The sequence below is a fragment of the Kogia breviceps genome, chromosome 14, assembly GCF_026419965.1.
Source record: "Kogia breviceps isolate mKogBre1 chromosome 14, mKogBre1 haplotype 1, whole genome shotgun sequence".
NCBI classification, from domain to species: Eukaryota; Metazoa; Chordata; class Mammalia; order Artiodactyla; family Physeteridae; genus Kogia; species Kogia breviceps.
This window is the reverse complement of record NC_081323.1, coordinates 43,874,146-43,891,787: the sequence shown is the minus strand read 5'-3', so window position 1 is coordinate 43,891,787 and position 17,642 is coordinate 43,874,146. Positions and strand designations below refer to the sequence as shown.

The 17,642-nt window shown below is 45.0% G+C and overlaps 1 protein-coding gene across 2 annotated transcripts; it reads right to left on the bottom strand.

The window, feature by feature from the left end:
- Positions 1–1,097: 1,097 nt before the first annotated feature.
- PROKR2 (prokineticin receptor 2) lies at positions 1,098–13,155 on the bottom strand. Of its 2 annotated transcripts, none has more exons than XM_059037639.2 (3): positions 13,077–13,155; positions 10,400–11,001; positions 1,098–4,237 (listed from the first exon to the last, which is right to left on the bottom strand). In XM_059037639.2, the coding sequence occupies exons 2-3, from the start codon at positions 10,855–10,857 to the stop codon at positions 3,541–3,543; spliced, it is 1,155 nt and encodes a 384-aa protein (XP_058893622.1). In that variant the 5' UTR covers positions 10,858–11,001; positions 13,077–13,155; the 3' UTR covers positions 1,098–3,540. The 2 variants fall into 2 exon arrangements, with proteins under 2 accessions (XP_058893622.1, XP_066867870.1); XM_067011769.1 differs by having other exon boundaries at positions 13,030–13,152.
- Positions 13,156–17,642: the final 4,487 nt, after the last annotated feature.

The window sequence follows — 17,642 nt, the reverse complement described above, 5'->3', positions numbered from 1 at the left end:
CAGCTGGAACTTGTGTGATGATTGCACACTCTGGCCTTGGACTTGCTTTGCCTTTGAATTTGAGAAAACCCTTTTCCCCACCACTTACTTTTCCTAGGGCCAGGGTCCCCTCTTCATAATCTGCTTTCCCATGTGGCTCCAGCACCACATCTAAATAGTTCCATGTATGTTCAAGCCAAATGTGCTCAGACCTCTCCCTGAGGGGGCATTTCTTTCAATAGGAGAAAAGAAAGGCAGGAGCACTAGAGTGACCGTGGTGTGATTCTGATTTCTCTGGAACCCTGGGGTCTAGATTATGAAGCCCATTGGATGTATGCATTCTTTGCTTGCCAGAAGGAAGGAAGGTATCTTTTGTGCAGTTTAAGATTCTCCCAGGATGTCAAAAACCAGTTTAAATGGCCTTTTAAACATTCTTAGAGGAAGTCCCCTCCTTTGGACACAGGAGGGCAGTTACTGAATGCTGCTCACTAGACCAGAGTGAGACCTTGGGACAATGTTTTGGCTCCAGCAAATGTTAGTGTTAGCTGTGCATCCTTAAGCAAGTCATTTCCTCATTTGAAATTCAGATCTTCTCACCTAAGAAAGGAGTGAGTTGAGTTACATGTCCTAAAAGGCCTTTTCCTGCTTTGGTGTCCTATTGAGGTGTAGGGGTGTGTGTGTGTGTGTGTGTGTGTGTGTGTGTGTGTGTGTGTGTGTCTTCTTGAGCTCAAGGGAGAGAGAATGGTTAAATTGAGAAGATATGATTCAAAGCCAAAATTTTCCCTTAGAAATAGAACTACTTTAAGTCTTCTAACCACCTCCCATGTGTCACTTTTTCCTTCAGAAGTCTGCAATTGGTTTTTATCCATGAAGGGCCTGAAGCCATCTTTTGATTTCTTCAACTTGAGAATCAACTTATTTTTGATGTTGGATGCTGAAAGAAAAATCTAATAGCTTCATCACAAAGCCATCCTTCTCTTACTCTGGCCAAGGAAATGGATCCGTTTTGCCAAAGGTGATTAAATTTTCAATATATAATAGTATATCTGAATGTTTATATATCTTAGTGCATTAAAAGTATCTTAAGCTTAGCATTAATTAGTCTTGAAAAGAAAAGTGTAAACACAAGTGCAATTAATTTATTACCTTAATACCAGTTAGAGGAATGAAAACTCTCCATGCAAACAGCAGTTTTCATTAAACAAACAAGATGATTTTAAAATGAAAGGGCAACGTGAACATGGAGTAGCAGTTCTTTGATTTATTTGCATGCATGAGTACACTCATGGGCTGGCAGCTTGAGCGATGTGACCAAGATGAGGCTGGTTGCTGGTGTGAGCTGTCACTGTTCTAAAAATGCCTTCAAGAACTTCCTTCTCTGTTTCAAGGTTGAATTGTTTAAATGGCTATTACTTCATTGATATCTAAATATACTAACATATAGAAGATTAGCAGGGAAAATGCTTCAACAGTGTGGTTAAGATTCCATATGTTAATTATTTCATTTGATAACAACATAACACTTTAATTCACTGGAAAATCACAAATCTCACCAATATTTACAAAAGTTGTTTCAGTTAAATTTAAATGAAGGGAGGATGGTATGTTTTAGTATAAAAAGGAAAAAGGGACTAAATTCTTTTGACAGACACAATTGGTAACATAGTCTACTCTTAAAGAATCATCTTTAGGAGAAGAGTCAGGACAGGGGTAATAAATAAAAATGCAGTTATCATATTTGTGAAAATGCAGATAACCTCCAAATATTCACTTGCTTGGTTTTAGAATGCATTGTGTAATTTTGTCTAATCAGAATTTATAAACAATTTGGCTTAGCCTAACGTTAAAATGAGTTTGCATTTTCTGAGGGTACAATGATTGGGCTGAAGGTGAATCTGCTGGGTGGTGATGGAGGAAAATGTTGGTTGAAACGTCACTGTTGGATTAAAAACACCAACAATTAATTAAACACACACACATACACACACACACAGACAGGCAAACAACTAAATAACCCCTTCACTATAGAAGAGCAGGAATTGCTCAAATGTGGGTCATTTGGGTCAATCCCAAACCATTTGTATAGACTCTGCTTCAGAATGAATCAGGAAGAAATCACAACTACACACAATTACCACAGATGTGTGATAATACAAACAGACTTAGGCAGCCCTGGGGTGTGCTGTTTAGCAACATGCAGGGAAGCCTATCAACACTTCTATGACCACAGGGATACTGAAAGTTTGGGGGTGGGTGTGGGTAACTGAGACTCTGAAGTTGAATCTTCCTGATTATAACCCAGGACAAGGATTCCTTTTTTGCCCTGATGTAGATGGACTGCACTGAGAAGAGTTCAGGGATCACTGGTCCATAGACTAAGGATGAAAAAGTGGGAGTGTTTCTCCATAATAAGCCACAGTGGATGGGGTCCAAACAAATCATTCAATATCTCTTATCCATTCTCATCACTTGTATAGTTGAAAAGCACTTTTACAAACTATGACCTCAGAGGGCTTGCGCAACAGTCCTGTAAGGCAGGCAGAGAAAATATTTTCATCATCCCTGTTTCGTTGAACAAAACTGAGATGCAGAGAGAGTAAACATTTAGGTCATATGAGTTAGGACTTGAAGCCAGGTGTTTGGATTCCAAGTAGAGCTCATCTTTGCAAGAGAGGGTGTGTTCTGGAAAAGTGGCCCAGGCCTTAGCAAAATGGCCACAGAGATTATGTTCATTGCCAGTGGCAAACTCCACCCCTTTCTCTGTCCCCTTCCTCCCTGACGCTAGAGCTGCTGACATCGTTCACATTAAGGTTTCAGGAACTGGATGTGTTCCGCATTTCAGGATTTTCTGTCTTCACCCAAAAGAATGATGAGTTTTCAAGCATCAGTGGAAAAGAAGTTTTTTTCGTTCTTTCCTTTGAAATTACACCATTATAGATAACCAATGACCTGGTTATGAGAAAAATTCTTTTCTGGCAGCCAGAATCCTAGAGAATGTTCTAGGGAGGTCATAAGATCTGGGTGGGAAAGCTCAGTGTGATGGCATGAATTGTCTTCCCATGAGGCTGTAAACCCCACACTCTAATTCACCCTTTTATCTCCATTGTGCTGCATTCTGTAGGCTTTGACTTTCCTGCACTGGCCAGATCCAGAATGAGGGAAGATGAAGAATGAGTCTAGATAACCATCTGTGGCCTCTGTTTGACCACCTAAATATCTGGATATAGCTTGATGACTCCAATGGCTTCTGCCATTTCATTTTGCTATGTAAATATTTTTGCACAGTAGGTAATAAGTAAATGTCAGCTCCTGTTGCCCTTATCTAATCTCGCTGGTGTGGTTGTGCACACAGTAGGTGTTGAGCAGGTATTAGTAAATGTCAGTTGCTGTGGTTTGTGTCTAGTTGCATGGCATTTTATGACTCCAGAAGCATCCAGCTCCTTGAGAGCAGTGAGGTGTGAACACAGTTGCCCTTTCCCCAAGTAGCCTGTGAACTTGGTTATTGGTGAATTGTGCTCCAAGTACTGGCTTTTGGGTTTTCAATTATGAAACACCAGTGGGTCACTTCAGCCTGATACAATCCACCTCTTCTGTGGCCAGCAGGCCGCTGGTTTTGAGGTCATGGTCAGCGCTGGACTTGCTCCCACCGTGGGAGGGCCGCCAGCGGAGCAGCAGCATCTTCTTGAAGTACTTCATGGTGCTGTTCTTGACGGTCACGAAGCAAAAGGTGTTGATCATGCTGTTGCTCATGGCGATGCACTCGACGACGTAAAAGGCTGTGAGGTAGTGCTTCTCCTTCACGAATACGGTGGGGAAGAAGTCGCGCACGATGGTGAAGCCGTAGAAAGGTGCCCAGCACATCACGTAGGCCATGAGGATGCACATGAGCACCAGCACCGTCTTCCGGCGGCAGCGCAGCCGCTTCCGGATCTGTTCCGTCTGGAAACCAGGGACCGCCTTGAACCAGAGCTCCCGGGAGATCCTGGCGTAGCACAGGGTCATGGTGACCACTGGGCCCAGGAACTCGATGCCGAAGATGAAGAGGAAGTAGGATTTGTAGTAGAGCTGCTGGTCCACTGGCCAGATCTGGCCGCAGAAGATCTTTTCCTGGCGTTTGACAATAAAGAGGACGGTTTCCGTTGTGAAGTAGGCCGATGGGATGGCGATGAGAAGGGATACCATCCAGACCAAAGCGATCAGGAAAGAGGCTGTTTGATAATTCATCCGTGGTTTCAAGGGATGAACGATAGCGAGATATCTGGTGGGGGACGGAAGCTATCAGTAATAATGATGTGTGCTTGTAATCATTATTGGTTTTTAACTAACCCAAACACCCACAGTAGCAGACAAAATGGCACAATGACTCCCCACGTACCTATTTTCCAGCATCAACGTGCTTCATCTTATTTTAGCAACATCATTTGGCATTTGGAGGAGAGGAGTGATTTAGTGTAAACAGCACAGGATTTGGGTCAAACAGACAGGATAAATCTTGGCTGGAGTGAATCACTCAGTCTCTCTGAGATTCATTTCCTCAAATGCAACATGAGATAAAATGACACCTACCTTGCAGGGCTGCTGTGAGTATTAAATATTATAATGTTTGTGAAATGCTTGGCATGTACTAGGTGTGGCATGTACATGTGGCCTATCATGATTATAAGTCCTATTGATACCACCCTGGCTTTCCAGCTTGCCATTCTGCCTAAGAACATAATTCTTTCAAAACTCTTCAATCCAAATATCTTCTGGTGTAGAGGTGAAAGAAGAGCTGTGGACTAGGAATTTCTCTCTCCTCTCCTCAGGTGTCATCCCACATTACAGAGCAGGAGTGGACTAAGGGTAGAATCTGAGGAATCTAGTGAGATGTAAATGACTTGCCCAAGCTCACTTGGTGCAGGGAACAGAATCCAGGCTCCTAATACAAAACTTTTACACCCACCTCCCTGGACTGTCTCAAGCTCAGATGAGAAGGTGTGTAAAGTTGCCTCGACACCATAAAGCAGCACACAGCATAAAACTTTTATCCTGCTCTTTCCAATGAGCAACACTGCCTGGGAAAGAGGTTGGAGCCCTTAGTGGGAAATGAGCTCATTTGTGTAGGTTGAATACCTTCTTTCCAGAAAAACCTAACAACACCTATTTAGGTAATTTAGTGCCCTGGAATCATTCCTGTGCATTTTATGGAGTGAGAGGAAGAGGTGGTGGAGGAAGGTGGAGGAAGAAAAGAGGCATGAGGGGTAAGGAAGAAACAATACAACCTTGGAAATGAATATGTACCTCTTACCTGGAGCTTGAGTCAGGTTATGACCAAGAGCAGGAAGCCACCCATAGAAATTCTATCCAATTTACCCTTCTATTGTAACTAGACCCTTTGTTCACTTTTCCAAGTTTCTGACTTGACCAAGAAGGCCTTCTGCCATGTTATTTCTGTCTGTCCCTGGCAATATATCTGTCATGAGATTGTTTTATCGGCTCTTGCCTTCCCCTTCCCCACTGGCAGCTCTGACTCTATAGACTTCAGTTAGGAGATCTCATGGCAGCCTGGCTCTCCCCAGCTTGCAGCTTTCTGAAGACATGAGATAAAGTTGCATGCCATCCCAACCATTGACTGCACCCTAGCTGTATATATTAATGAGCAGTTCTTACTGGAGTTCTTCACCCATCCATGGGACCCAGCTTTTCCAAGTTAACCTGCGTGACTTGCCTGGGTATCACAAGGCTCACAGGGCTGGAGATTGGGACAAATGGGCTAGCCAATCCTTCACTGGGGAAGGGACATCTCACAATCACTGTCTCTCTGTGATACTGAGTGTATCAGCTTCCTGTTGCTGTTGTAACAAATTACCACAAACTCAGTGGCTTAAACGACACTAATTATCTTACAGTTTTGGAGGTCAGAAGTCTGACATGTGTCTCACTGGGCTAAAATCAAGGTGTTGGTAGGACTGTGTTCCTTTCTGGAGGCTCTCAGGGGAAAATCTCATTTGTTTCTTGTCTAGGGCTGCCTGCATTCCTTGGCTTAGGGCCCCCTTTCATGTTCAAAGCCACCAGTGACCAGTCAAACCCTTCCCACAACACATCACTCTGACACTGACTTTTATGCCTCCCTCTTGCACATCTAAGGACCTTTGTGATTACACTGGGCCCACCTGGATAATCCAGTCTCATGTCCTTATTTTATGATCAGCTAATTAGCAACCTTAATTCCATCTGCTATCTTAATTCCCCTTAGACATAATGTATTCTGGGGATTAGGATGTGGATATCTTGGGGGCATCATTATTCTGCCTATCATAATGAGTCCAAAGTCCTTAGATAATGCAGAACGAATTCAAGACTTCATAACTCTCTCAATCTGGTTCTTGCATGAAAAGTATCTCAGTAATCAATGCCAAAGAGAACTTCCACAGCCCTGCTTAATCTGTTGTCAACTCCTAAATTCTAATTCCTTATCCTATAGGATGCTCCAAAATTCAGAGTTGTCATCAGCTAAATAATAAAATAAAGAACACTGGCCTAGGCATTATTCAGAAGCCCTGGATTTCAGCTGTGCACCTAAATCCTTGAATAAATCACTTATGCTCCTGGGACTTAGTTTCTTCATCTGTGAAAGGGAGATAAAAATAACTTTACAGACAACCTTGCAGACTTTTTGAAAGATTCTATTTGAGAAGGTAAATGTACATAAAGCGTGGTGGAAGCTATAATACTTCATTTAAACCCATCTTTTCCCATGACTCATTCATTGGCAAAAGGGATATCTGCAAAGTCTTTGTTGCCATCTATCTGCTTGGATGTGTGTTTCTTGAGGTCAACACTCTTTTTCTGGGTTCTCTGTGACTTCAGATATCATCCCTTCTAGGCCCTCTGCACATGAACCTTGCTCTTCTGCTGCTGCCTGTGTCAGGGTTTGCAGGTTTTTCTAATTCTGAGTAGGATGTGGTCCCCATGCGTACAGATACAAGCCCATTATTTAATATTAGTGTCATCTCAGCAAAAGTGAGAGTTTGGCCATCAGCCATCTTTTTATCATTTTGCCTTATTTTGCAGTTGGTTTGAAACTGAGTGAGAAAGAGGGGACTATTTATTTATTAGGGTCCTGGATTGTAAGGGCTGAAATTCCATATGCTGCTTTGACATCTACAGGACCCCAAAAGCCTAGCTGTGAGTTCCTCTGTTTTCACCAGATATACCCCTCCACCCAGTGAGAAAGGCTCTTGTCCTGCTAGTTCCTCTATCAGTGGGAATAGCTGCACCCCCAATCCTCAACCTAATGGGTTTCACCTCCCTGCCAGTTGGCAAAATCATTCAAACAAGCCAATCACATCCTCCCATGGGAGCCAAGGGTCACCTCAGCCTCTTGTCACTATAGATCCTGCTGCCCACATCCCCTGCTGGTTCATTCTATTCCCAAGCACAGCTCCCACATGACCCTGCCTGGTGTGCAGTGTTCTCCCCTGGGCTGGCAGTATACGAGACCAACCAAGTGCTTTCACCCTCATTGTTCTAGTTTCAGGTGTTGTGTGTTCAGTTATCTACTACTATTGGTGCTGGAGAGTCCTGCATTCATCAACGGGGTGAAGAGGAGGTGGTCAGAATAGCACACTTGAATTGCAACACCTTCCTCATGAAGCATTCCCAGACTGCATCACTAACATAATCATCTGTCTTTCTCTGAGTTACTCTTCACTTATCACTAGATTATTCTAGTTATTGTGTGGAAGAAAAGCTTCCTGAGGTCGAAGACTGTGTCTTCTACTACTTTATGTTTCCATATGCATAGGTTGGGCACACAGTAGGGTGCAGCAACCTGTGGATCTACCAGGTTGTAGCAGATGCTGTTGGTGCCCCTCTATTATCACTTTGCTTTTATCACTTCACTGCATGCCTGTCCACTGCCACCTGCTAACACCTGCATTTCTTTGTTGGAAGGCCTTCTCTGGCTTCCTGAGTCCTCTTGGTAACTTGCACCGAATTTCCAGAGTGGCCCTCACAAATGACTTATGAGCGTTGGTGTATAAATATCCTAGTTCCCTCCCACCTCTCACTCCTGGGAGAACTCTGAGGTGTGATCTACACCAGCTCCAAGAGTTCTGTGGCAGGAATAAGTATCAGTTGTGCACAGTGGAAACCTGTTCAATAACACAGCTTGTATTGACTGCCTTCCCTTGCCTGCCTCATTTCCTATCTCCCTATAGGTGCTTACTGAGGGCTACCTGCACATGAATCCTTGTCTCAGGGTCTATTTTAGGGGTAAACCAAACTAAGGCACAGGTTTGAGGCTCTGTGCTAAGCACTATGGAAACACGAAGATAGAAGTGGTTATTGCGCTTAAAACACAACGTCCTTTGGAAAAGACCGTCTGTGTCCTCAGACACAGCATGAGATTAAAAGACAGATTGGCATCAGATTACAAAGACTCTGGGGTGCTAGACTCAGGATTTGGCATGTGTTCTATAGGCATCGAAACTTTTGGAGGTTTTGTAAGGAATGAGATATATTAGAAAGACTCTTCAGTGGTGATATTCTGATGCTTAATATGGATGAGTATAGATTTCAAGGGACAGTCAGGGGCTCCTGAAGGGGTGAAGAGACAAGTTAGAGGAGCATTATGATGGTCCAGTCATGACTTGCCAAGAGATAAAGCTGGAGGGACTATTGCCAGGACCAGGTGTAGGGCTGCACCTGGTGTAGGGGTGTGTGGGTGGCAGTAGAACAGGGAGAAAGGAAAAGGATGATGGTAGTATCTCCTGCTTGGGTGACTGGGAGATGGTGGAACTGCTGACAGAGCTGGAAGCTGACTGAGGCAGAGCTGGTTTGGGGTGGAAAAGGAACCACTCTGTATTGTAACAGAATGGTTGCTTCCTGAGAATCTCCCATGTTATGAATGAAAGAAAGAAAGGAAGGAAGGAAGGAAGGAAGGAGGGATGAAAGAAAGAAAGAAAGAAAGAAAGAAAGAAAGAAAGAAAGGAAGGAAGGAAGGAAGGAAGGAAGGAAGGAAGGAAGGAAGGAAGGAAAGAAGGAAGAAAGAAAGAAAGAGAAAGAAAGAAAAACCCCACAACTACATTAGAAAGACAAAGATTTCAGTGGAACAAAGGTGATGAGAAGAGTGGTAACTCACTTGAGTAAACATCAGAATCATTCAGGGATTGGATAAAATGCAGATGCCTAGGCCCTAGCCCAGGGGATTCCCATTCAATAGGGGCCTAGGAATCTGACTTTGTACCATTGTACCAAACATACTTTGTATCATTTCCCTGGGGAATTTTGTGCATTTTGTTGATAGGTCAGTTTCATAAGCACTGGGTTCAGGGCTTATGAGCCTCAGAGTTGTGGTAACAAAATTGTTTTTTCTTGCAGGAATTAAGTTACAAAAGGGAAGATGCCTCTTATACCTGTATGTGTATTATATTATCATAAATGAAAAATAATCACTGGGTGGATTAAAAAGGACCACAGACCTAAATAGCACTGAGAATGAGGGAAACACTGGAGTTGAAAGGAGATAAAAGGGAAAAAGATGATTAAAAACACATCATCAAAATGAGCATAACTCACAATGGTAATGGTGGACCAAGAAGATGTGACACAAATTTCCCCCCTCAGACAGAGCCACTGGTAGTCCAGTGCTGGCCTACAGCTATTTACATAAATAAAATATGTGTCAGATTTGTTTGAACTGCTATTAGAAATTTTACTTTATAAATTTACAATAGATCAAGGACTTACAGAACATCTCATGCAAATATACGCAAATAAGCACATGGATGTATGCAAAAAAGAAAGGAAAGAATGTCCTTCCCTCTTTTTTGCAACTGAACCCTGTAATCTTATTTTAAAATCATCTCTGCCACAAAGTCACCAAAAACAAGAGTACATACTGTATGATTCCATTTTCACGAAGTGAAAAAATAGGCGAAACTAAACTATGACGCTAGAAATCAGATCAGTGGTTGCCTGGAGTGGGCGGATTGACTGGTAAGGGGCACAAGGAAACTTTCTAGGGGATGGAAATGTTCTATATCTTGATTTGGGTAGTGGTTACAGGAAAAACTTTGCACATGCTATCTTGACTGGAAGCTGCCCTGGCTAACCTAGTTAACATGGCTTCTAAGTAGTAACCTGCCTAAACTTGCTGCTTTTGCTTTCGTGTTTGGTGAGGTTCATGGTTATATGACATGCCTGTATCTGAAGCAGGTGTGGTGTATGGGGGCATGGCCCAGAGCTGGGAGGCTCAGGAGCCTCACTCTTGTCCACATTTGGGAAAACATGAGCCACAACTGGAGAAACCAAGTCTCCTTTTGCCTTGATAGATGGGCACGCATTTGAATCTGGAGTAATGCCAACTTTTAGAGCTGAAGTGAGGAAAGAGGCAACCTGGGCCACCTCCATCTTTACCCCTACCCAACAGCCTCACCTGTCAATAGCGATGGCCAGCAGGGCATTGGTGGAGACGTAGAGTGAGACGGTACGCAGGTAGTTGACAGAGGCACAGAGCACATGGCCGTGCTCCCAGGAGAGCTGGCGCACCACATAGTAGTCCATCTCGAAGGGGCAGCAGACAATGGCCACCAGGAAGTCAGAGATGGCCAGGTTAGCAATGAGCAGGTTGGTGAGGTTGCGCAGCTTCTTATAGCGGGCAAGGGCAATGATAAAGACAAAGTTGCCAATGCCACAAATTAGCATGATGCCCACAAGTGCCACCCCGATAATGATCTTGGCTGCAAAGAAGGTGTGAGTCTTGGTCATATCCTCATCCTCATCTAGAGGGAGGTCGTAATCACCATAACTGAAGTTGAAGGGGAGGAAGGAGGCATGGTCTCGGGGTATACTGAAGTTGGTTTCAAAACTAGTGTTTCCATTCTGGACTGCCATGGTAAAGCTTGCCAGTGAGTGGTATGCAGGAGTCTCCAGGGTCTGAGTACTCTGAGCTGGGGGTCCAGACCCTCTGCTTTCATGAGGTCAGAGATCGTAGCAGCCTGCCCACTTCTGTGGGGAGTCAAGATGCCATCATGGATCCTGGAAGGAGACACAACTAGTTGACAAAATATGGCACAGAGGGGAGGACACATGAGTTCTAGAAATTGGGAAGCCCTCTATTGGCTGTTTGGCTGTCGAGAGGGACTGGGCATGGGATGGATTGGACTCCCCAGAGACACCCAAGAAGAATGTGTATCTTTGCCCTTTGTCCAGGGACCAGGACCAGTTTGACTGCCCAGTCCCCCTCCCGCCAGCAGCCCCCACAGGGGTCTTCTGTAAGTTTTTCCCAGCTGCTCAGGCAGCTGGCCTAGGACTCTATGGCAGTCACAACATTGTGCCAGCTGTTGGGCAGGGACAATGAAGCCAGAGGATGGGGATACAGCAGGGTCCTTCCTCCAAAGCAGGGACTGCTCCCTCTGTCCTGGCCAGTCCACAGACTTGGAAATTACCATTTTCACATGGACAGGCTGAGTCAACTTGGGCCAGTGATTTATGCTCTCTGAATCCCAGTTTTCCTGTAAACCAAATTCCTGTTGCCTAGCCCAGGGCCTGGCACAGAGTAGAGGCTGGATAGGAATCTGCTGAAGGAACGAATGAGGATCCTGACCAGGACTCTGCAGGTGGACGGGCCTGTGGGTGGGAGGGAATTCTCCTGCTGCGCTGCTGGGCCGCTCTAGAAAGAAGTCCTCTGTCTGTTTCCCTTCCCTGTCTCCACTCTTTTGAGCTGTCCCTTCACCAGTCCCCCAGCTCCCCTTCCAGAATCAGCCTTGATTGGGAGGTACCACATCTTGTCACCAAAGTCTGTGTCCTCTGAAAGTGGTGGCTGCTCCAAGACCTCGCTTAACTGAAAACAGCCACCCAAGGGGGGTGGGGGGAGTGTCAGTGAGGACCCAGGAGGGCCTGAGGGCTGACCTGTCTCTTATGGCCTAAGTCCTCTACATTCTTGGTGCCTCCAGATGCCCGCGGGGGAGGAAATAAAGTCTCTGAAGTACTGAGCCCTCAGGAGATTGGGCACTATTGGGTTCGCTGTGTCTGACGGACTGGAAAAAGAACCCAGATCCGGCACCTGCGGAATGGGGTTCCTGGCCATCCAGCCATGAACCACCTTCCCCCACCTCTTAGCACACCTGGAAAGGACTCCAAGTGTGGGGGCCGCGGGATGCTGGAAGCAAGAAGTGGACCAAACTGGACAGTAGGTTTGGCCCAGTCCTGTGAGAAGAGAGGGAGAACGAAGGACAGGAACTGCTCCCGGAAAGGACAGCAGTCTCAGGGTGGCGGGGACACTCCAACCTGCGGCGCGCCTGCCTACTGTGTACCCGAGGGGAGGGTCAAAACCGCAGCTGGGGGCGTCCCCTTTTTGGGTCGCCTCTCCGTCTCACGCGAGACCCCAACCCCCGCAGACACTGCTTAGCCTGAGACGGAGAAGCAGGAGTTGCGCCCTCTCGGCTTCTACGTTCGGCTGCTCTTCGGTCCCGGGACCCGCGAGGAGACAGCGGGCTCCCGGGCTGGAGCAGGTCCCCTCCCCGTTACCGCTGGATGCACTCCCTGCCCTTGACCAACCCGCTCCAGGATCCCCGTCCTTCCTCTCCCTTATTAACCACCCGGCAAGGCCGCGCGGCTCCTGGAGGCGCTGTCCCGGCAGGGGCGGGAATCGTCGGAAATTTAGGCTCGAGAAGCAAAGCTTGTGGGATCTCCGCGCGGGAAGAAAACTGGGGGTGGAAGGAGGAGAGGTGAACGGGAATTTTCCCAGAGACACCTCCCCTTCCCTGCTCACCTTCCCGAGGGTGCCCCCGCCCACGTCCTCCCCTGCAGTTTGGCACCCGCCCACCCGTTGGCTCCCTTGGTCTGCGGCCTCACTGCCCAGTCCAAGCCTACGGTCCTCGGCCCGGTTATCTGCCGGCACCCACTCCTCTAGTGCGAGCCAGCCAGGGCGCATCCCTAGGGCGGCAGCAGGCAAAGCGGCCCGAAGATGCCAGAGAAAGAAGTGGGCAATCGGAGCCCTCAGCCCGGGCGACGCCCCCCACCCGGCCACTGGAGCCCCGGGACTGCGCGGAGCTCTGCACCTACGGGCTTCCACACTTCCCCGTCCCCCTGGCGGCCTCGGAGACCCGCACTTGCGCTGCGTAGGAGGTGTTCCTCTTTCTTCCTCGCTCAGCGAGCTTCCCAGACGAGTCGCGGTCTCCCGGTTCCCGCTAGAGTTGGCGCTCCGCCCGCGAAGCTCTTCCCGGCTTCTGGGGCGCGGCCGAGTGCGCCCGCCCCGCGCTGGGCTCCGCCCCGGGGTCCCCGCCTGTCTCTGCGCGCAGGCGAAGGGTGGGCACTCGGCTCCTGCAACTGGTGCTCCCCGGGCGCCGGGCGCATGGAGCTCTAGCCTCCCTGGCGCGGATGGGTCCCTCTAGAGAGTTTCTGAGCCCTCTGTACTCCCGTGTGAATGGAACGCAGTAGCCTTTTATTTTTTTAAACATCTTTATTGGAGTATAATTGCTTTATAATGGTGTGTTAGTTTCTGCTTTATAACAAAGTGAATCAGCTATACATATACATACATGCCCGTGTCTCCTCCCTCTTGCGTCTCCCTCCTACCCTCCCTACCCCACCCTGTAGGTGGTCACAAAGCACCGAGCTGACCTTCCCGTGCTATGCAGCTGCTTCCCACTAGCTAGCTAATTTACATTTGGCCTTTTAGATAATGCGATTCCGAAGAACCCGCGAGGCCCTCTGTATCCCTAGGTGGCGCCCCAAGGGGGTCGCCAGTGAAGGAGCCTAGGATCCGAGGATCCTGTCTTCCAGGGAGTCCAGTGACAGCGTCCGCTCCTGCTACACAGTGACTCCTTCTGGAGGAGCCCAGGGTGCATTCTATCGTTCCGGGAGCTGGTGCTGGGGATACTCCGGCGAGTGCAGAGTGGGACTTTGGGGTTGTGGGGGAGGAGACCCCCGGGAGGGAGCTGAGGACCGGGGGCAGCTTACCCTGCTCAAAGCTCCGATCCCGAAGTCCTCACTAAAACCTGAGATGTCCACAACTGCCAAAGTCCTTGGTCATTCAAAGACCATCCCAGTTGGGCCTCCTCCTGTCTTTAGGGGGACTCCCGAGCCCTCCACTTTGTTTACAACAGGCTCTGATCTTAGGCAATTTCTATTGCCTCTCTGGTCCTTGGTTTCCTTATACATTGATCGAGGGGATTAAAGTCTTAGGACCTGAGAATTCTGATGACTGGTAGCTCTGAGGGAAGCACAGAGGGAAGCTCTGGCTTTACAGAATTGGAACTGGAAACTGTGGCTGTAGACTGAAGGTCTAAAGGGATTCCCTGCTGTTAAATCCAAGCCAGTGATTATTGACAGCTTGGAATATGGACTCTGCTTTGTCAGATCTTCTCGTCTTTCCAGAGAGTCTGGGATTTCAGAACTTTATAAAGTTGGGTTAGTTAAAACAAAACAAAAATCTTGTGTTGGCCAAAGAGAACATATCTCAGAATGAATATAGTCCACTGGGATGCCAACTTAAAATACCTGAATAAATGATTAAGAAACCCTTTGGGTGGTGACATTATGTGATTCTGCCTTTTACCTTATGTAGAGCTAACCCCCACTCCTTCTCCTCTTAAAATTTTTTTTCCAGATGTATTGGATATAATTTACATATAACATTGTGTAAGATTAAGATATACAACGTGAAGATTTGATACATGTATACATTGTGAAATGATTACCACAATAAGGTTAGTTAACACATCCATCACCTCACATAATTTTTTTTTGATGGTGAGACCATTTAAGATTTACTCTCTCATCAGCTTTCAAGTATATAATACAGTATTGTTAACTGTAATCATCATGCTATACATTAGATATCCAGAACTTATTCATCTTTTAAGTGCAAGTTTGTACCCTTCAACCAACATCTCCCCATTACCTCTCCAGCCCCTGGCAACCACCATTCTACAATATTCCATTATTTGTATATCTCATCTGTTCATCCATCCATGGACACTTAGGTTGTTTCCATGTTTAGGCTATTGAGAATAATGCTGCCATGAACATGTGGGTGCAGATATCTCTTCAAGATAGTGGTTTTGTTTCCTTCTGATATATACCCAGAAGTGGGATTGCTGGATCATATGGTAGTTCTACTTTTAATTTTTAGAGGAACTTTCACACCCTTTTCCATAGTGGCTGCACCAATTTACATTCCAACCAACAGTGTACAGGGTTCTCTTTTCCCTACAACCTTGCCAACACTTGTTATCCTTTGTCTTTTTGATAATAGCCATTCTAACAGGTGTGAGGTAATATCTCATTGTGGTTTTGATTTTCATTTCCCTGATGATTAGTGATATTGAGCATCTTTTCATGTACTTGTTGGCCATTTGTATGTTTTCTTTGAAAAAATGCCTATTCAGCTCTCTGTCCATTTTAAAATCAGATTATTATTATTGCTATTGAGTTGTATGAATTCCTTATACATTTTGGATATTAACCCCTTATCTGATAGATGGTTTGCAAATATTTTCTCCTATCCCATAGGCTGCCTCTTCATTCTGTTGACTGCTTCTATTGCTGTGCAGAAGCTTTTTAATTTAATGTAGTCCTGCTTGTTTATTTTTGTTTTTATTTTATTTTCTATTTTTATTTTTTTCCATGTCATCGGTGAATTTTATTTTATTTTTTAACATCTTTATTGGAGTATAACTGTTTTACAGTGGTGTGTTAGTTTCTGCTTTACAACAAAGTGAATCAGTTATACATATACATATGTTCTCATATCTCTTCCCTCTTGCATCTCCCTCCTTCCTACCTTCCATATCCCACCCCTCTAGGTGGTCACAAAGCACAGAACTGATCTCCCTGTTCTATGCGGCTGCTTCCCTCTAGCTATCTATTTTACATTTGGTAGTGTATATATGTCCATGCCACTCTCTCACTTCATCACAGCTTACCCTTCACCCTCCCCATATCCTCAGGTCCATGCTCTAGTAGGTCTGTGTTTTATTCCCGTCATACGACTAATCTCTTCATGACATTTTTTTTCTTAGATTCCATATATATGTGTTAGCATACGGTATTTGTTTTTCTCCTTCTGACTTACTTCACTCTGTATGACAGACTCCAGGTCTATCCACCTCATTACAAATAACTCAGTTTCATTTCTTTTTATGGCTGAGTAATATTCCATTGTTATATGTGCAACATCTTCTTTATCCATTCATCTGTTGATGGACACTTAGGTTGCTTCCATGTCCTGGCTATCATAAATAGAGCTGCAATGAACATTTTGGTAGATGACTCTTTTTGAATTATGGTTTTCTCAGGGTATATGTCCAGTAGTGGGATTGCAGGGTCGTATGGTAGTTCTATTTGTAGTTTTGTAAGGAACCTCCATACTGTTCTCCATAGTGGCTGTATCAGTTTACATTCCCACCAGGAGTGCAAGAGTGTTCCCTTTTCTCCACACCTTCTCCAGCATTTATTGTTTGTAGAGTTTTTGATGATGTCCATTCTGACAGGTGTGAGATGATAGCTCATTGTAGTTTTGATTTGCATTTCTCTAATGATTAATGATGTTGAGCATTCTTTCATGTGTTTGTTGGCAATCTGTATATCTTCTTTGGAGAAATGTCTATTTAGTCCTTCTTTCCATTTTTGGATTGGGTTGTTTGGTTTTTTGTTATTGAACTGCATGAGTTGCTTATAAATTTTGGATATTAATTCTTTGTCAGTTGCTTCATTTGCAAATATTTTCTCCCATTCTGAGGGTTGTCTTTTCGTCTTGTTTATGGTATCCTTTGCTGTGAAAAAGCTTTTAAGTTTCATTAGGTCCCATTTGTTTATTTTTGTTTTTATTTCCATTTCTCTTGGAGGTGGGTCAAAAAGGATCTTGCTGTGATTTATGTCATAGAGTGTTCTGCCTATGTATTCCTCTAAGTGGTTGATAGTGTCTGGCCTTACATTTAGGTCTTTAACCCATTTTGAGTTTATTTTTGAGTATGGTGTTAGGCAGTGTTCTAATTTCATTCTTTTACATGTACCTGTCCAGTTTTCCTAGCACCACTTATGGAAGAGGCTGTCTTTTCTCTACTGTATATTCTTGCCTCCTTTATCAAAGATAAGTTGACCATATGTATGGGGGTTTATCTCTGGGGTTTCTATCCTGTTCCATTGATCTATATTTCTGTTTTTGTGCCAGTACCATACTGTCTTGATTGCTGTAGCTTTGTAGTATAGTCTGAAGTCATTCAGGGAGCCTGATTCCTCCAGCTCCATTTTTCGTTCTCAGGATTGCTTTGGCTATTCAGGGTCTTTTGTGTTTCCATACAAATTGTGAAATTTTTTGTTATAGTTCTGTAAAAAATGCCAGTGGTAGTTTGATAGGAATTGCATTGAATCTGTAGATTGCTTTGGGTAGTAGAGTCATTTTCACAATGTTGATTCTTCCAATCCAAGAACATGGTATATTTCTCCACCTATTTGTATCATCTTTAATTTCTTTCATCAGTGTCTTATAGTTTTCTGCATACAGGTCTTTTGTCTCCTTAGGTAGGTTTATTCCTAGATATTTTATTCTTTTTGTTGCAATGGTAAATGGGAGTGTTTTCTTAATTTCACTCTCATATTTTTCATCATTAGTGTATAAGAATGCCAAATTTCTCTGCATTAATTTTGTATCCTGATAGTTTACCACATTCATT